The sequence below is a fragment of the Pelobates fuscus genome, chromosome 8 (genome assembly GCF_036172605.1).
Source record: "Pelobates fuscus isolate aPelFus1 chromosome 8, aPelFus1.pri, whole genome shotgun sequence".
Classification (NCBI taxonomy): Eukaryota; Metazoa; Chordata; class Amphibia; order Anura; family Pelobatidae; genus Pelobates; species Pelobates fuscus.
In genome coordinates, this window is record NC_086324.1 from 40,831,601 (window position 1) to 40,848,932 (window position 17,332).

The 17,332-nt window shown below is 38.6% G+C and overlaps 1 protein-coding gene across 1 annotated transcript in view; it reads right to left on the reverse strand.

Annotated features, from left to right (window-relative positions):
* The window catches only part of SLC25A12 (solute carrier family 25 member 12), a 156,126-nt gene that overhangs the window by 38,563 nt on the left and 100,231 nt on the right, over window positions 1-17,332 (reverse strand). The window contains exons 12-13 of the mRNA XM_063429727.1: window positions 15,457-15,509; window positions 12,864-12,944 (exon numbers count right to left, since the gene is read on the reverse strand). Of these exons, the coding sequence (XP_063285797.1) occupies window positions 12,864-12,944; window positions 15,457-15,509 (134 nt within the window). The remainder of the gene's footprint in view (window positions 1-12,863; window positions 12,945-15,456; window positions 15,510-17,332) is intronic.

Consider the following 17,332-nt stretch of genomic DNA (forward strand, 5'->3'; position numbering starts at 1 on the left):
AGGGGGGGAAATAAAGAGACACAAGGGGAGGGGGGAAATAAAACAGAGGGGCACAGTGAAAGGATGGGGGAAAGAGACAGAGGGGGGATAGAGAGATGGTGGAGGGAGGAAAAAGAGACAGGGGGAGAGAGAGACAGAGAGGAAGAGAGATGTGGGGGAGGGAGAGACAAAGGGAAAGGGTGGAGCCGGCAGGGGAGGGAGAAAGGACCCGGGAGGTCAGCCTGCAGCTCCTCTGCGTCCTTCTCGCACGAGCACAAAGCGTTGCCGCGGTTACCACGGCACTGCTCCGGCTCTCACGAGAGTGAACTCTAGCCCTGGAGCTATGGGCTAGAGTTCACGCTCACCACGAGTTCCTGGTGGTCGCAGTGTTGAGAGTGAACTCTAGCCCCATAGACACACTGCCCCCCCACACACACCATACACATTCACACACTGCCCCCCATATACACACTGCCCCCACACACACACACCATACACATTCACACACTGCCCCCCATACACACACTGCCCCCACACACACACACCATACACATTCACACATTGCCTCATACACACACACAGTGCCTCCATACACACTGTCCCCATGCACACACACATTCACAGCCCCCCCATACACACATTTACCCACACACGCTACGCATTCACACACTACACCCCCCCACACAGTGGCGTACATACCAGGGTCGCAGGGATCGCGGCTGCGACCGGGCCCGGCCCACCAGGGGGCCCGGCCGCCCCTGCGACCCGGTATGTACGCTCTGGGCCAGCCTCTTCTCCTGGGGGGCCCAGAAGCCGGCCACCTCCGGGCCCCCCGAGGCTGGCCCTGCTTACACCCGCGGCCGGATGGTGCGCGAGGGAGCACTCTCCCCTGAGTGCTTCCTCTTCAGCTCCCTCGCGCACCGCACTGATACCGGAGCCGGAAGATGACGTCATCTTCCGGCGCCGGTATCAGTACGCGGCGCGCGAGGGAGCTGAAGAGGAAGCACTCAGGGGAGAGTGCTCCCTCGCGCGCCCGCAGGACCAGCCAGCCGGCCGGGTGACCGGCCCCCCCAGGAGCCCAGCAGCACCACTGGACCCCAGGGAATCCCCTCAGCACTCCAAAAGGTAAGGAGGCTGGGGGGATTAAATAAAAAAAAACATGTGTAAGTGTAAGTGTGTGTTAGTGTTAGTGTGTGTGTGAGTGAGTGTTAGTGTGTGTGTGTGTGTGTGTGAGTGTTAGTGTGTGTGTGAGCGTTAGTGTGTGTGTGTGTGTGTTAGTGTGAGTGTTTGTGTTAGAGTGTGTGCTAGTGAGTGTCAGTGAGTGTGTTACTGTGTGTGTCTGTTACTGAGTGTGTTTGTGTGTGTGTGTGTGTGTGTTAGTGAGTCTGTTTGATGTCTGTTAGTGAGTGTGTGTTTGTCAGTGAGAGTGTATGTTTTGTAAGTGAGTGTGTATGTATGTCTGCCGCTGAGTGTGTCTTTGTCAGTAAATGTGTGTGTCTGTTAGCTAGTGTGTATGCATTTGTTCGTGAGAGTGTGTGTGTGTCTTCAGCACTTACCTTTCTCCAGCGCCGGACTCCCATGGCGCTGGGGATCCCTCCGCCTCTCAGCTCCGAATGCGCATGCACGGCAAGAGCCGCGCACGCATTCAAACCGCCCATAGGAAAGCATTACTCAATGTGTACGCCACTGCCCCCACACACACATACACTGAACCTTTCACACACACTGCACCCCTCACACATTGTACCACTGCTCCTATACCCTACTACAGACCCATATCCCAGCAAACCCCAGGTAAGTTGTCAAACTGTTCTTAAACGGTTTGACTACTTACTCTGTGAGGGGGTCCCGGTGTTCTATCATTCTGCTATACCTGTCAGATTTCTATACCCTCGTCACTTACGGGGAGGGGAAGCAGCTGGATCCTGTGCTGCACATGCGTGCTAGCACTCCTGCTACTCCTCCACAGCCAGGTCCTGGAAGGTAAGTAAAACAAGTTTTACACTTTGATTATAGTTAGTGCATTCACTAAGCTTAGGACATGGGGCATTTAGGGTTAATGTTAGGGTTCAAATTAGAGTTAGGATTAGGGACTTGTTCACATTTAGTGATATTTCACAATAGGGGAATATCACTAAATAGGGATTTCTCACACTCTATTTTAACCCTTACCCCAAGGGTTAGGGTAAGAATAGAGAGTGAGAGGTTAGAAGCACTTACCTAACCCTAATTTGAACCCTCACTTAACCCGAAATGTCCCGTGTGCCTAAGCTTAGTGAATGCACTAACTATAATGAAAGTGTAACACTAGTTTTACTTACCTTCCAGGACCTGGCTGTGGAGGAGTAGCAGGAGTGCTAGCACGCATGTGCAGCACAGGATCCAGCTGATTCCCCTCCCCGGAAGTGACGAGGGTATAGAAATCTGACGAGGTATAGCAGACTGATAGAACACCGGCACTCCTTGCACCATAACCACTACTCAGAACAGTAGTGGTTATTGTGCATGGATTTTTTCTTTAAATAATCTACAAGTGCCCCTCCCGGGATCAGGCTCTGGATCCTCCACTGGTATATGACATGTATATTAATGTGTGTATTATATATATATATATATATATATATATATATATATATATATATATATATATATATATATAATTATGTCTATTATATTTACACATATATAAATGTACATTTATATATGCATAATACACAGAGAAATGTCATTAATATGTACCATATGTAATGAGCAGATATTGGCCCAGTCTTGTTGCTAGGTAGGTGCATACTCCAGCACAATAACATATTTAAAAGTGAAGAGCGCACCCACAGGACTTCAAAGTAAACAAGATAACGTCAATTTTTTACAGTTGTGCCCAACATACATTCACCATTTCAGTCCCATTACCAAGCTTTCCTTAATATGTCATGGTAGTTGGACTGAAACATTGATTACATGCAAAGGCACATCTGCTTAAAATAAATCAGCACTTTTGTTTATTTTGAACCATATGAGTGGTTTTTTTTTACGTTGGAGTAATAATTTTTAATTTAAAGTTCTCTTTTCTAACTCTGTATCTGCACACTATGCTGGCGCGACACATTATGGGGCGGGTAAAAATTTTTTTTCCAGGGCTGCTTTTAATGCCCAGTCCGGCCCTGTATGTATCCAGCCAAAATAGGCAGGAGCACTCACTTGTAAAAGTCCAAAATTTAGTAGAACATCTTTAAAAAACGATCAACGTTTCAGTCCTGCATAGAGGACTTTCATCAGGATCAAAGACCCTGAAACGTTGATCATTATTTTAAAGATGTTCTGATAAATTTTATCATATATACATATATATACATATATATACATATATATACACACATATAAACCAAATATAATACCAAATAGTTTAAAGATCACAGTTTATTTATTACGCCTTAAGCTAATGTTAAAACATGTACCAGCATAGTAACAACAGATAAACATTTGTGGATTTTCCAAGTGGATAAAAGAATTTTGAACTAAACAAGGGATATTCAGAGAATCTTTCCAGTGGATGAAAAGTGTAGATAGTGCTGAAATAGGAAATCACGACTGGTTTGCCTGTTAGTAATCAGTAATTTTTTTGGTCAAAACGAATATCACTGGAGGAAGTGACAGATCTTGGGAATCTGCTAGTTGAGAGACTTATTTTTGGGTAAAAATTAACCCTGTAATGTTTGATTAAAACTGTCCTAATTCAACTGACAAACTTGAACTTTTATGCAAACTGTCATCAAAGAGAATTCTGCCCTTCACATGTCTATGTTTAAACACATTTTGGGTAATTGATTCTTTCTAAAATCACCTCAATATTATAAATTATTCAAATGACAGAATGTCAGTGGGAAAAGAGGGCAGGACAGATCATCCAAAAATCTAAATAGAATAACAGCTGTTCCTGAAAACAGTCATTTATTATTTTTTTTCTCTCATCTTTAAATCTTCAGTTCTGTGAAAATGTGCCAAGTTAAGTTTAGAAGACAAATGTTCTTTAATACATCAAGAACTGGTCAGCCAGTAAGTCCTCTCATAAACGGGGCACAAATAGCAATATATGATGATATTTTTTAAGAAATTAAATATGGAGACACTCTGGACTCCTAGATCACTTTAGCTTGCTGAAATACATTATGTGTGAGAATAGTGTTCCCTCTTCTTTTTATTTTAGAAAAATACAGATTGCAACAGTAAGTGATTTTTGTTTTGTTTTGTTTTGTTTTTTTTAAATAAATGAACCTGGTTACACCTCCCTGGCTGTCAGACAACCTGTCCTATTACTTCCTGGTTTGGTTAGATAAGTGACACAAAACTCAAGCAGCAGAATCTATCCTGCAAAGACTTCTCATTGAGCTGTATTAGGAAGTCTGTGATTGGACAACCACAGAGAGTCAGGGTAGGGTTAGAAGGGAGGGCTTGCAAAAAACGTTATACAAGATATCTGCAGCTTTTGCAAACGGTGTTTAAATATCTCCCCAATTATAAAATGAAAAATTAAATGCATCACTTATTTATTTATGTATTACTTATTTGGGATATATCTACTAAACAGTGAGTTTTTTTATTTGGGCAGTGGAATGTCCCTTTAATACTTATTTGATGGTAATAATGTATTTCAGAATGGACTAAATTAATTAAATATGTATGAAAGGTAATAGAGTTAAAATAAAGTTGTCATATTGTCCTAACTATCCCACATTAGGACATCACTCAAAACATTTGAGGGCTGGCGCACGCACACACACACACACACACACACACACACAAACACCCACACAAATCAAGATTCAAACTTGAATACACGATACGGAATGCAGTTCACGGACCTATTAAATGAAGGCTTTATATGTTTGCCCCTAAAAATGAACATTTTCTCTAGCTACCCAACAATGTCAAACTGGGAAATTACCAGTGGCAAAGGATCCAAATGGAGATGTGTACGCAATAAATTAAAAATTAAATAGAGAAACAACACGTTTATTTCTACATACGTCAGAACATATAGAAGGTGGACCCTAATCGTAAGTCAGCCTGTTCCATGGAAGAAAGGGGAAGAGGTGTAAATGCACAAAGTAGGCCACAGGCTAATGGGAGGAAATGCTGTCTGAATAATCACAGGGTTGGTTTTTTTTTTCTGTTACTGTTTAAAAGTGAGGTGGTCTTCTGTTCAAATTAGATTTGGAAGGAGAGCATTCTAGAGCTAAAATTGTCCTCATCATCTTTCAGGATTCCTTGTTTGTTGCAATTTCAGTGGAAAATACGCAGTGTCCCCAATCGAAAGACAAAAAAAAAAAACCCTCTGTAAATAATGAGGATCATTTTAAGTAGTTTATATGTTTCACTGGTTATCAAGCTATCAAGCTATATGGATACATGGTCAAATTTACTTTCCCAAGAAATGATTCCAGAAAAGTTCTTTGTATTGCCTCTAATGTAGGGAACACAGGCATTGATGTAGTCCACGCATAATACTACGATGTCACTACTGTTCTCCAAATATTTTTTGTCTGACTCTCTCAAAAACATAAATCAGTTCTGTTTTTTAACCTCTGTTCTTTCCAGATGTAGAGATCAGATGGTAAAAAAAAAAAAAAACCACAAGCAACTATGGCTTTGATTTAAAATTTTTGAATAAGCTTTTAAAATGATTCAATATTATGAAGATTATATATATTTAATTTTTTTTTTTATTATTTAAATTCTTTATTTTTGCGGTGCATTGTAGTCAAATATGCAAATATGTACAACAGAAAAGAGATTAGGCAATAAATGTTATGCATTACAAGATAAGTGCACCATTTTTTAAGAGGCGATACATAGAGCAAGGAACAACAGAACATAAAAGTAAAACAGATGCTTTGGATTACAGAGCAACAAGTGGTCTAGGAGTTAAGAAATAAATATGCTAAGACATAGGAAAGCATTTTGATTGGCTGAGATAATTAATTTTGATGATCTCGGCCAAGGAGACGAGGCAGGGCAAGGGGATGGAGCCCTGGCCAATCAACATCTCCTCATAGAGATGCATTGAATTAATGCATTTCTATGAGGAAAGTTCAGTGTCTACATGCAGAGCGTGGAGAAGCTGAAGGTCAGTGCTGCACATTATGCAGCACTGACGCAGGGAGCACCTCAAGTAGCCACTGGAAGTGTCCCTAAGCAGCACAGTAAACACTACTTTTTGTTTCTCATTAAAAAGCCTGCAGAGACTGACTATACTCACCAGAACAACCACATTAATTGTAAATTAATCATTTGAAATGCACATCCAAACAAAAATAATAAATCAAGGCCTATATTGGGAATTTACGTCCTGTAAAATTAAGGACAAGTAGTTGTGTGCGCTTGCTGGACTACAATGCCTATTAAGCTCAATGAGATTCTGGCTGAGGCTGGTGGAAGTGAAAATATGCATCTAGAATAGTGAGGCAACCACTTGTTATGTGAAATATAACTCCAATCAATCTAATCCAGTGTTTGGCCTCATAAGAATTCTAGTCCACAAAAGTTTTATATTGCAATTCATAATTTTAATAGACAAATAAAATGTAATACTTAAAAAGGGCACTTGGATTAACACAGCCCTAAAAGTGTGATTTTGAAAGAAAATATGAATACCTAAATGTCAGTAAAATAAACTATTTCTAGGAGACGTTTTGAACTAGAGATGTGTCCTTAATACATCACCACAAGAAGCATTTGATTGGACAATGCCTAGTACTAACACAGAGGTAAGTGCTGGGGGAAAAAGGAGAGGACTGTCATTATTTGTAGAAGTCAGTTCTGCATCTAATGATGTTTTAGGGTTTAGGAAATATTTGTGCAACTTTTAGTTAAGACATATTTTTTCAATGACTAAATACTGTAGGCAATTTAACTTTTTTCATCTCATTGAAGTGAATCTCATTGTCCCCTGGCACCACCCGTCCATTCAACATTAGAAAGGTTTGGTTTTTTAAAGGGACACTATAGTCACCAGAACAACTACAGCTTATTGAATTTGTTCTGGTGAGTAGAATAATTACCGTCAGGCTTTTTGCTGTAAACACGGTCTTTTCATAGAAAATGCAGTGTTTACATTACAGCCTAGTGATAACTTCACTGGCCACTCCTCAGATGGCTGCTAGAGTTGCTTCCTATCTCAGTCTTGCCTAGTTTGAATCACAACATTCAGTGTCTCCTCCCTCTGCATGCAGACACTGAACTTTCCTCATAGAGATTCATTGATTCAATTCATCTCTATGAGGAGATGCTGACTGGCCAGGGCTGTGTTTGAATCATGCTGGCTCTGCCCCTGATCTGCCTCTTTGTCAGTCTCAGCCAATCCTATAGGGAAGCATTGGGATTGGATCAGGCTACCACTTCTGATGATGTCAGCAGGCGGCCTGCTGTACTGAGGCAGACAGGGACAAAACCAGCAGCTTCAGGCTTGAATAAAAGTAAGATTTATCTATATTTAGTGAGGCAAGAGGGGATCGGGGGGACTAGATGGTGGTTTAGGGTCAGAAATATATGTTAGTGTTCCTGACCCTATAGGTTTTAATGCTAGATGAGAGTCCTCAGCAACCCATCCCCTCTATGTTGTATGGTCTTATGAGCAAGCACTCAAAGCAGCTGTGATTGGCTTATAGTCTCAGTTTAACTTTTTTAGCCTTTCACAATGCCCAGTGCTGGTATGAGGCTGGAAGGAAGTGTGTAATCTCTGCTTTAGCCATACCTCCAGTAAGGGCCAGTGACCGCTATAACCAGTGTTAAACTGCTATGAAAAGGGTTTAACACTGAATGGAGGGACCGTGGTGGGGACAGGGGGCTCTATAACCAATTCAATGAGATGAAATTTTTTTATAATGCCCACAGCGTCCGCTTTAATTATAAAGGAAAGTATGAAAATAAATTCTAGCACTTCCATGATATGTCCCACTTCCTATAAGATTGTAACTTTACCTAGAGTGTTTGTTTACAGGCTAGGAATTAGAACCGAATATGAACACTTGCTGGCCTTGATATGTGGCCTTAATAGATCCATGAAGTCAGTAATATCATCCCAAATTGGTCAAATGTTTGCGTTAGAGATAAGTTTTTATCTAACTTTGTGTACACACATTATATACGTGTATAAAGTTTTTGCATTTGTACCATTTTTCTGTATATTGTAATTTATGTTTTCCCTCTTTTAGTATGGAGGCTTAACACTGCTTAGTAGATGTACCATTTTTTTAAGATGGATAACCATTGCATATCTCCGCATTTTACTATAAATGTTATTCACAATTTGATTTGGTTTTTGGTTGGCATGGTTACTCTCTGTGATATATCATGGACATTGTGTTGTCATGTGATTTGTCACATGACCTGGAATTGATCATGTGAGCATTTTTAAATTTCCTGTATAGGGGTATTTATTGAGAGCATTTTGTGTGCTGTATTAACTTGATAAAGACTGTTGCAGCGGTCGAAATGTTGCTGTTTTCCACTTTGGGACCTGAATAAAGGGAACCTATTTTTATACTTTCCTGAATATATACTGGTTTGGGCCAAACCAGATACCTTGCACCCCTGTGTGGTTGGTAGGTCCTGTTCTTATTTCTTATTTTAGAGTTATCCCTTTAATTATAGGTATTACAATGGGGAAGTGGATGGGTGATCTATCATGGGTTGAATGTCTCTGCTTGTTAGGAAGCAGTAAACCCTAGTGAGATCTGGATTCTATATTCATCAGCTGTTTTATTTTGGGCTGATAGTGTTGTTCTGATGCAACCAGGTACATGTGTGTCAAATAAGTAATAAGGCAAGCATCAGTTCAGATAAGATCTGTTACTTTAAGTTGCTTGCAAGCTTCCGTGCAAGCAAGCTGTAGTTTAGAGCTCAGAATTGTAATAGGCAAATATATTAAAATATTTATTTTTACATTTTAAAAGTAAAAGGAATTTGAATTCATTCACGTTAGTCTCCAGTATCATCAGTTTTTAAGGACCACACACCCTCCATGTTTTGTTCATAAAATACATTTTTAAGAAATACAGTTAATTGGGGGAATCCTAACATGATGGATAAAGAATAGACCGTGAGATCTGAGTTGAGCAGCACAAACGTGATAAGCTGTATTCAACATGCCTGGCTTCTGAAACAGAAGTTTGAGTACATTTAATATCTGAACACAAAACACCTCCCTGTACAGATATGATAGCCTGGGGGTAGCATGTTACAGATTGGGTGGTTTTATTGGGTAAAGAATGGTTTGTTTTGATTTGTTTGTAATTGTGAATTAATGTTTCACATTAACATTTTAACCCACCACAAACTGAACTGATTCATGAACGTGTTACACTGTAACGAGAGAGGTGTTTGTAAAACGTTGCAGGATTAACCCTTTGTGTAAGCATCAGGGCTAGCAATAGGCAAACAGATGAACTTGGTATCCTGGAAGAACACAGCTTTACTGTATGTGTCTATGGATCACTGTTATTTTTACTGATTACTTCACTTGCTTCACAACACAGCCTCTCTATAGCACTGAAAGCAAACTTTGTGTGGTGACAGGTGAAGGTTTAGTTATGCACCAGACTGCCAGATCCAATCAGAGGCGAACAGAAACAGCCTCCTTTTGAGGCCCTCTGGGGATCTGTCTCTGAATTAAAAGTCAGCAGGGGTCATTAACCTTACTGCCCTGAGTTCTGTGCCAAGTGAAGATTTTTTTTTTTTATCCAGCTTGTCAGCCTCACTCAACTGGAAGTCATTAAAGCCCGCATGTTAAAATGAACACGTCTCCAGGATAAATCCAACAAAGAAAATGATATATAGGGAGTCAGCAGTGTCCAATAACGCAACTGAAAAGAAAATGCTCTTTGATTGGATAGTTAAGTATTTGATGTAAATAAAAGCATTCTAGCATTAAATAATAGTGTTTTCTATCCAACCCAATGAGTGGTAACAAGCAGACTGATGATTGTAACCATTTGATAGACCATAATCTGTCCTCTCCTGCATGGGAAATTAAAGGAACATTATAGAGTTCGGAATAAAAACATACCATAGTGCTGGTGTGGCTATTTAGGTCCCCGGCCCCCCTGTCAGAGCAGTGAAAAGGTCATTTTACTCACGTTTTCTCCATTGACGTGCCAGTCTCGTTAATCTTGATGATCTCAGCCAATCTAATGCTTCCCCATTGGAAAGCATTTAGAGGCTATTGTGCATGGATGCAAAAGATCAATTTAATCAATGCATCTCGATGGGAAGTGTTCAGCGTCTTCATGCGAAGCGTGGGGACACTCAGCACCAGTGCTGCACATTGTGTAGCATCAGACCAGGAAGCAACTCTAGAGGCCATCTGAGAGAATGCTACTTGAGATGTTCCTAGGCAGCAATGTAAACACTGCCTTTTCACTGAAAAGGCAATGTTTACATTGATAAGCCTGCTGGTACAGGAAATAGACACCAGAACCACTACATTAGGCTGTAGTAGTTCTGGTAACTATAGTGTCCCTTTAATAAAATATCCCTCTCAAAGGATAATTCACGTGCTGCAAGCTTTGAAGACATCCTGTCTCTCAGCCTTTAATCTTCAGATCCATCCTCAATTATGATGCTGTGAGGATGATACGCATGTATAAGAAGTATCCTGTTATAATGGTTAATGAAATGTAAATGAACGCTACATTATCAGCCCCAATGGTTAAAACAGTAGATGTCCGTCAGAGATTTCAAATGTACAGAATATATTCTACTGTCATTTATTAAAGAAGAAAATCGTACATATGGCCATATGCAATATATGAGAAAAAGGGAGACAGAATAAGGAGAGGATAGATGGAACTGACAGACATAGAAAGGAGTGAGAAGAAGGAATTATGAGGAGAGGAAGCATGTAAAGGGGAAAATGATGTCTTAGTGTCACTTAAGAAGGATCTACGCATTAGCAATCATCTCTCGTTTCAAGCACGATTGTCTGAAATGATGGCATGCACAGGTTCTGCTGGAAAATAAATGATGGAGGCCCCACGTTTTGTTTTAGATACTAATTTGGCAAATAACCATGAGATGATTCCAGAAGAATATGTTAAAAGGAGATACAAAGAACGTAATGTTTAGTTTAGTTTAAGAAAGTCTGGTCAGCACTGTATTTATAAAAATCGGATGTGCCATAATTTTGTGCTCATTCTCCATTTTCCCCCAATTGGTTCCAGACAACGTCTTTTTAAGGTGGTATAAAACTCCTTAATAATCAATCAGTGACGGCTGATAACATTTCATAGATATGTGTCCTGCCTAGGAAATCGAATTGCAGCCTTACAATTCTTTAGTGAAGTTTATGTCACGCTAATATACAGGGGGAAATGTATTCTCACGTTAGAAACACATTCTATTGTTCTGGGTAATCACAAGGTGGCATAAGTTAAAATAAAATGAAAAATAAAAGCTGAAGCTGGTTGTGAAAAGTGTTCTTTCTTAATTCATAAAATATCACATTAAATGGGGGGGGGAAATGTATCACGTTAGCAGCAGATTTTTGTATTGCATTGTAAGAATACAACATTATATATACAGACATTCTATATAGAATAGAGAATTTCTTCAGGAAAAAAAAAACAGCAATAATTTTTATAAACACATTCCTAATAAAATCCTGTTCTGATTTTAGGGAGATAGAATGTGTTAACTGGATTTTTACAGACAAACATCACTGTTTTAGGAATTAAAGACATAAAGGGTAGAAATTGAGTTTTCTAACCATCCCATGTTTTTCCAAATGGTCCCAAGTAGAGTTTCCATTGATTGGAAAAAATATTTGGCTAGAAACTCAACCTATCTCTAAAGACTAATCTACATTCTTGTGAAGAGTACTAACAAGGTGGATGAAACACTAAGGAAGATCAGGAAAGACAGTCGATTGCTCTAGAATGCCACTGAAGCTGTTTAACCCAGATCTGCTCTCCCTGTTCATAATATCTGAGAATTCTTACTATTTACTAAGGTCTATTTTTTGCCATTCTCTGCCCACCCAGAAGTTGATGAGCATACTATAGTTATTAGTTATGCATCGTCAAGCAGTGAAACCAAGCAGCAATAAATATTACTAATATTTTTATTTAATCACATTCAATATAAAATCACTGGACACCCTCTTTTTCAAGCTAAATACTTATTGAATTTTTATAAAGCTTTTATTGAAAAACATCACCATTTATTCCAGGCTAGGAGAAACTCAAGGGAACTTTAAATTGGTTGCCACTCATCCACAACACATCCAAGCAGTGCGGAAAAAGAATAACTAGACAGTATGATGGCACAGGTACCCATCAGTCAATGATCACTTGTCTCTGGTGTTTTCGGGTGATCTGGGTTACCCAAAGTCTATAAACAGGCACTGCTCCCAAAACCAAGAACAATTATACCAAGTATTTGGCAAATATCCACTTTACCAACTGAAAGCACAACATAGTTTAAAAAAAATGTTTGTTTATTGGAGCATGTAGACAAGTATGATAAAGAGCATAGACAACAATCCATAAACAAACACCAAACCCAGACAACATCGGTGGTGCTCAAACCAGTCCTCAATGGTAATTAGCAAAAAAAGGTTTAATTGATACATTGAATGTAAGAAATTAGATAGATATTCTCATTAGCCAATAATGTTGGAGGTCTGTCAAAATGTCAGAACTATTGGACAACAAAAATAAATGCAGATTTAAAAAAAAGCCAAATATTACGGAATTTAGTTCCATGATTATTTCATTTTACATGAAAAGAGCTGCGGACGTTAGAATTATTTTGGAAAGCGTTAGTCACACATGGTTTAACTATACTTTATACTATACTTTATGTAATGAAATACTATATAATATACTCACACATCCTCCGGCCAATATTTCAGCTAGCAGAGGTATGGAGCCATCTTTTTGTGTAAACTTGTCCCTGATTAAATCATTCATCTAGATAAAAAGAAAGGATAATATGAGAACGATAGACTTTCTGTAGAATAATTTTTTTGGCATTACTAGACAAACATTTCCAACAAAGATTATTTCCTGATCAAAACCATGGCAGATTAAGCCGTCAGTTTTTCTAATACCCATTTGCCAGTAAAACACAAGGCTACAGCATTCCTTCTGCCTCTAGGTCCAGTGGACACTTTGATTAGTTTTTCCCATGTAAAGTAAGTGCATCAATAGTTTAGATTATTGTCTAGAGTAAGCATTAGGGGGTGATTGTTCTTTCACCAACTCCAATCATTAGAACAAATTATTTATTTATAAAATATTTTACCAGGATGGATACATTGAGATCTCTCTCGTTTTCAAGTATGTCCTGGGGTTTTCACCAATAAACAAATACATTTAGCAGGTTATTGGTGAGTCTCTAGGAAACAGTTGCTGCTAATGGTTATACTGACTGTGTCTAGTCTACATGAATACTACCGTCCTGAAGACTGAGAAGAGACCATGACCCATGGTTAGAGCATGTTTATCCTGGGTGACAAACTGAAGTTCCCATCTGTGTTAAAAAGCCTTATTCTAAGTCCACATGGACACTTGTTCCTATCAAGGTATGTGACCTTGATTACTGCTACCTGTGCCTTTTAGCACATTAACAGGTTTCCTTTAGAGAGTGAAAGGTAATTTATTGTTTTTGGATACTCTTGCACGAGACGAAAAATAACACACCTGCATTATCGGTGTGAAAACACAGCCTCAGAATATGTGAATGACACAATTTCTGTATATGAGCTGGTATGAGGACACAGCCTCTATTTATGAGACCGATACAATGTTTCTGTACGAGTAGGTATGAAAACACATGGCTGCATGCTACATGATCCACTGAGTAGGGATGCATTTGTGATCCTTTTTGGACACCATACTATGAGTTTGGCTTCAGTGTAGGCCAGGCTTTTAGACCATTTTGTAATTATAAGTGTCACTACTTCCAAGAGTATGACTTGCCAATAGATGTGATATGAAGAAGACGTGTTCCCATACAGGTTTGGGTATCTTGAACGTATTTCCTAACTGAGCAGCATTCTTGGAGTACCCTCATTTGTCTGAGTAGATAAAGTGTGGATATCCCATTGATTACCTGATCTGCTTTTTTGAAAATGTTCATTGAGTTTATGCAGCTCAGTGACGCTTTTTCTCCATCGACTAGCTGTAACTGAACTCGGTCCTTTCTACTATATAAACTGCTCTGGTATCACCCATTGGTTAATGCTGCCATGGTTTGATCAGGAAAAGAGAACATTATTTCCATAGTTACTGTAATATTATTTTCCTGATCAGTCACCATGGCAACATTGTATTCCCACCCTTCTTCTATGATGGTTGAGGAACTAGTCACAGAGATTGTCTGATAGGGTGGGATGGTTCTATTTACAGAACAGATACTTGAATGCTAGCAATGGGAAAATGTAGATATGGCAGGGTTATCCGAATGGTGGTTGATAGTCATGAACTCCTCAGTTGATTTTTTTTTATTTTTTTTACATATACCCTTGGACTGCCTGAAAAAGTGATAGTATGTTAATACAAAAAGGCAAATCAAAACATAAACCACTTGTATAATTACGAATGAAGTACTACGTCCCATTCCTGCTCTGTTTCTACTGGTTAATGTATATGTATCCTACAATATTCCGAATCTACACTTTGATATGTACCATAATAATTCAGAGTGCTGTTTAACAGATTGGGCTGTATATTTAGCAATTTGCTAGATTCTTACTTTGAAATGTGTATATAGGTGTTGCACCCCGTGTGATACGTCCTATATGGAGACCCTGCGTGGTCTGATCAAATATTAATTGCCTAGAGACTTGCGTGTCTCCCTGACAACACTGATGCCTGAGGGTTACATTTACCTATTTTTGTTTTATTTTCTTGCAAACCAATACAAATCTTGACATATAAAAAAATAAATAAAAAAAACAACAACAAAAAACCCAATTTGCTATATGGCACCAAATGGCCTGAGATTTGTGGGAATAAAACTACCAGCTACAGCTGTCACCGTTAATTTATTAATTGTCCTGAAATTGATGTGACAGTAGAGGAGCTGGTTGGACAAATACTGCAATTATATCTTCTCAGCTCCTCTCCCTGCATATCACTAATGATGCAGAGACTGAATTAAACACACAGTATGGATGTCCTGGTGCTCCACTGTGATTAAAGGTACTCTATCCATAATGCAAGTTTTAAAAAAAATAAAGAAAGAGTAATAATATGGCGTGAAATGTGAATTAGATAGCATAATCCCATGTTGAGGTTCAGGAGAAACCTGGCTAGATTTGGTCTCATGATTCAATATGATATCACCAGAAATCACTGTTCAAAGAGCATAATTCTCTTATTTCTTAAACGTGTTGTTCCTCACATAAGAATGTAAGTATTACTGTCATATAATACAGATAACCTTGCACTGTCACAGATTAATGTCGCTGCAACATACCGTCAGCTTAATAGCTTTTTCAGGTGCCACTCCTACGAGCTGTGGTAGAAGACCTGTAGAGAAGATACAACAAACAGATTTTGAAGAAAATGGTTAGTCGGTATAAAGCATAAAAAAAGAAGATATCCTTGTTTTGTTTTATTCTAGAAACCCCCAAGTAAAACCTGGGGTCTGCCGTGCGTCAGTCACCTCCTCCATGGAAGCTGCATAGAGCTGAGCCCAGTGGTGCCGGAATCGGGTAATTGGCGAAGAGTGCTCGGCCAACACTATTAACCAATGAGTTGGTCCTACTCACGGCTTAGCTTAGGGGAGCCAACAAAATATTTGTTTAGGAACCTTAGACTCTCCTGGAGGCTGAAACCGGTAAATACTCTCAGTATGTGAACTGTGAAGCTAGTTTATAGGGCACTGTAAATGTACACTTTGTTACAATATAAGTACATAGGCCTTATTAATATGTACTTTTTAATAGTAGTTGCAGAGTATATGCGGTTTCATTTATTGTAGGCACTGCACCTGCAGACTATTTTTTATTATTAAATACAGATTGTTATGTATTAATAAAATGTGTTAATTATTATTTGTATGAAGGTAAAGGTTGAGAGGCAATACTGCCATATTTACAAAAAAAACTGATACATATCTTTGATAGTTGCAATCTCATGGCCACTACTATGTATTCAACATAAAATGGCTAAAGTTTACAATAAATAATAAATTAATTAAATTCTTCTCCTTTACAAGCTTACCACATCCACTTACTTGACCTATTATTAACCTACCTATTCAATACCAGCAAAAGGATAACATGTAGAAAACGTTACACATTCTCATTGTAAAGCAAAAATGGAAACTATTACGGTTAGAAACCAAAGATTTCCCTTGCCCACATGGGTTTATTTAAAAAGAAAAAAGTTAAAGCATGGTTTAGGTTTTAATAAAACTTATCATCACTCGGTTTGATAGAGCATGTTTTTCACATATGTTATGCAAAATGAAATCAATTTGTATTCTTTTAAATGACTCAACAACACACACTCATGTATAGATTAAAATGCACATAATTCATGGATATTACCGTCAAAGGAACATATGCGGGGAAAATGTTAAAAACGGCTTTATTTATCAGTTTTGAAAAACAAGGTCAGGGTGAATTTCTTAGGAGACCTAACCAGTTTCAGAGCATGTGTGTCCTAACCCTACACTGAACTCCTCTGCAGATGTTTTTGGCAGAATGAAAAAGCCTGACATTCTAGCACATGGGATGCAGTTACATTCTGTGCAGAGGTTTCTCTGATTCCCGGTGGCCTTGAGGGATGTAGATTTAATGAAATAGATGATCCACGGGTCTATCAGTTTGCTATGCTTGCCTTTCCCAGTACATATAAAAAAATATATATATATATAAAAAAAAGTCATATTATTAACCACTACTACTGAGAATTCAATTTGCAAATTGAATGGGGTATGTATTTCTGTGGACAATTTTACCCATTTTACGGATTTTCACTTGCATTTATGGGTAGGGAAAATTAAATAAGGGTGAAAATGTTTACCTTTAACGACTGTATTATTTAACAATATAAGCTAAAATATGGGGTATCGCACATTATAAATGATTACATAGTAATAATATGGTTTATTAATGAAAATGACAAAACTATGACGTAAATCCCTAATTCTGCCAGAAATAAAACCTAAAAGCAGTTTACAAGGATATAAAAAGTTACATTCCCAAAAAACTCATAAAAAAAAGGAGAATCCAGTAAAGGAAACAGAGAAATACAATGGCAAATAACTACATCAGAGATTAAATGGGCAACCAGCAATGACCCAAATGAAAACATAGGTATCCATATGAAGTCCCAATACAATC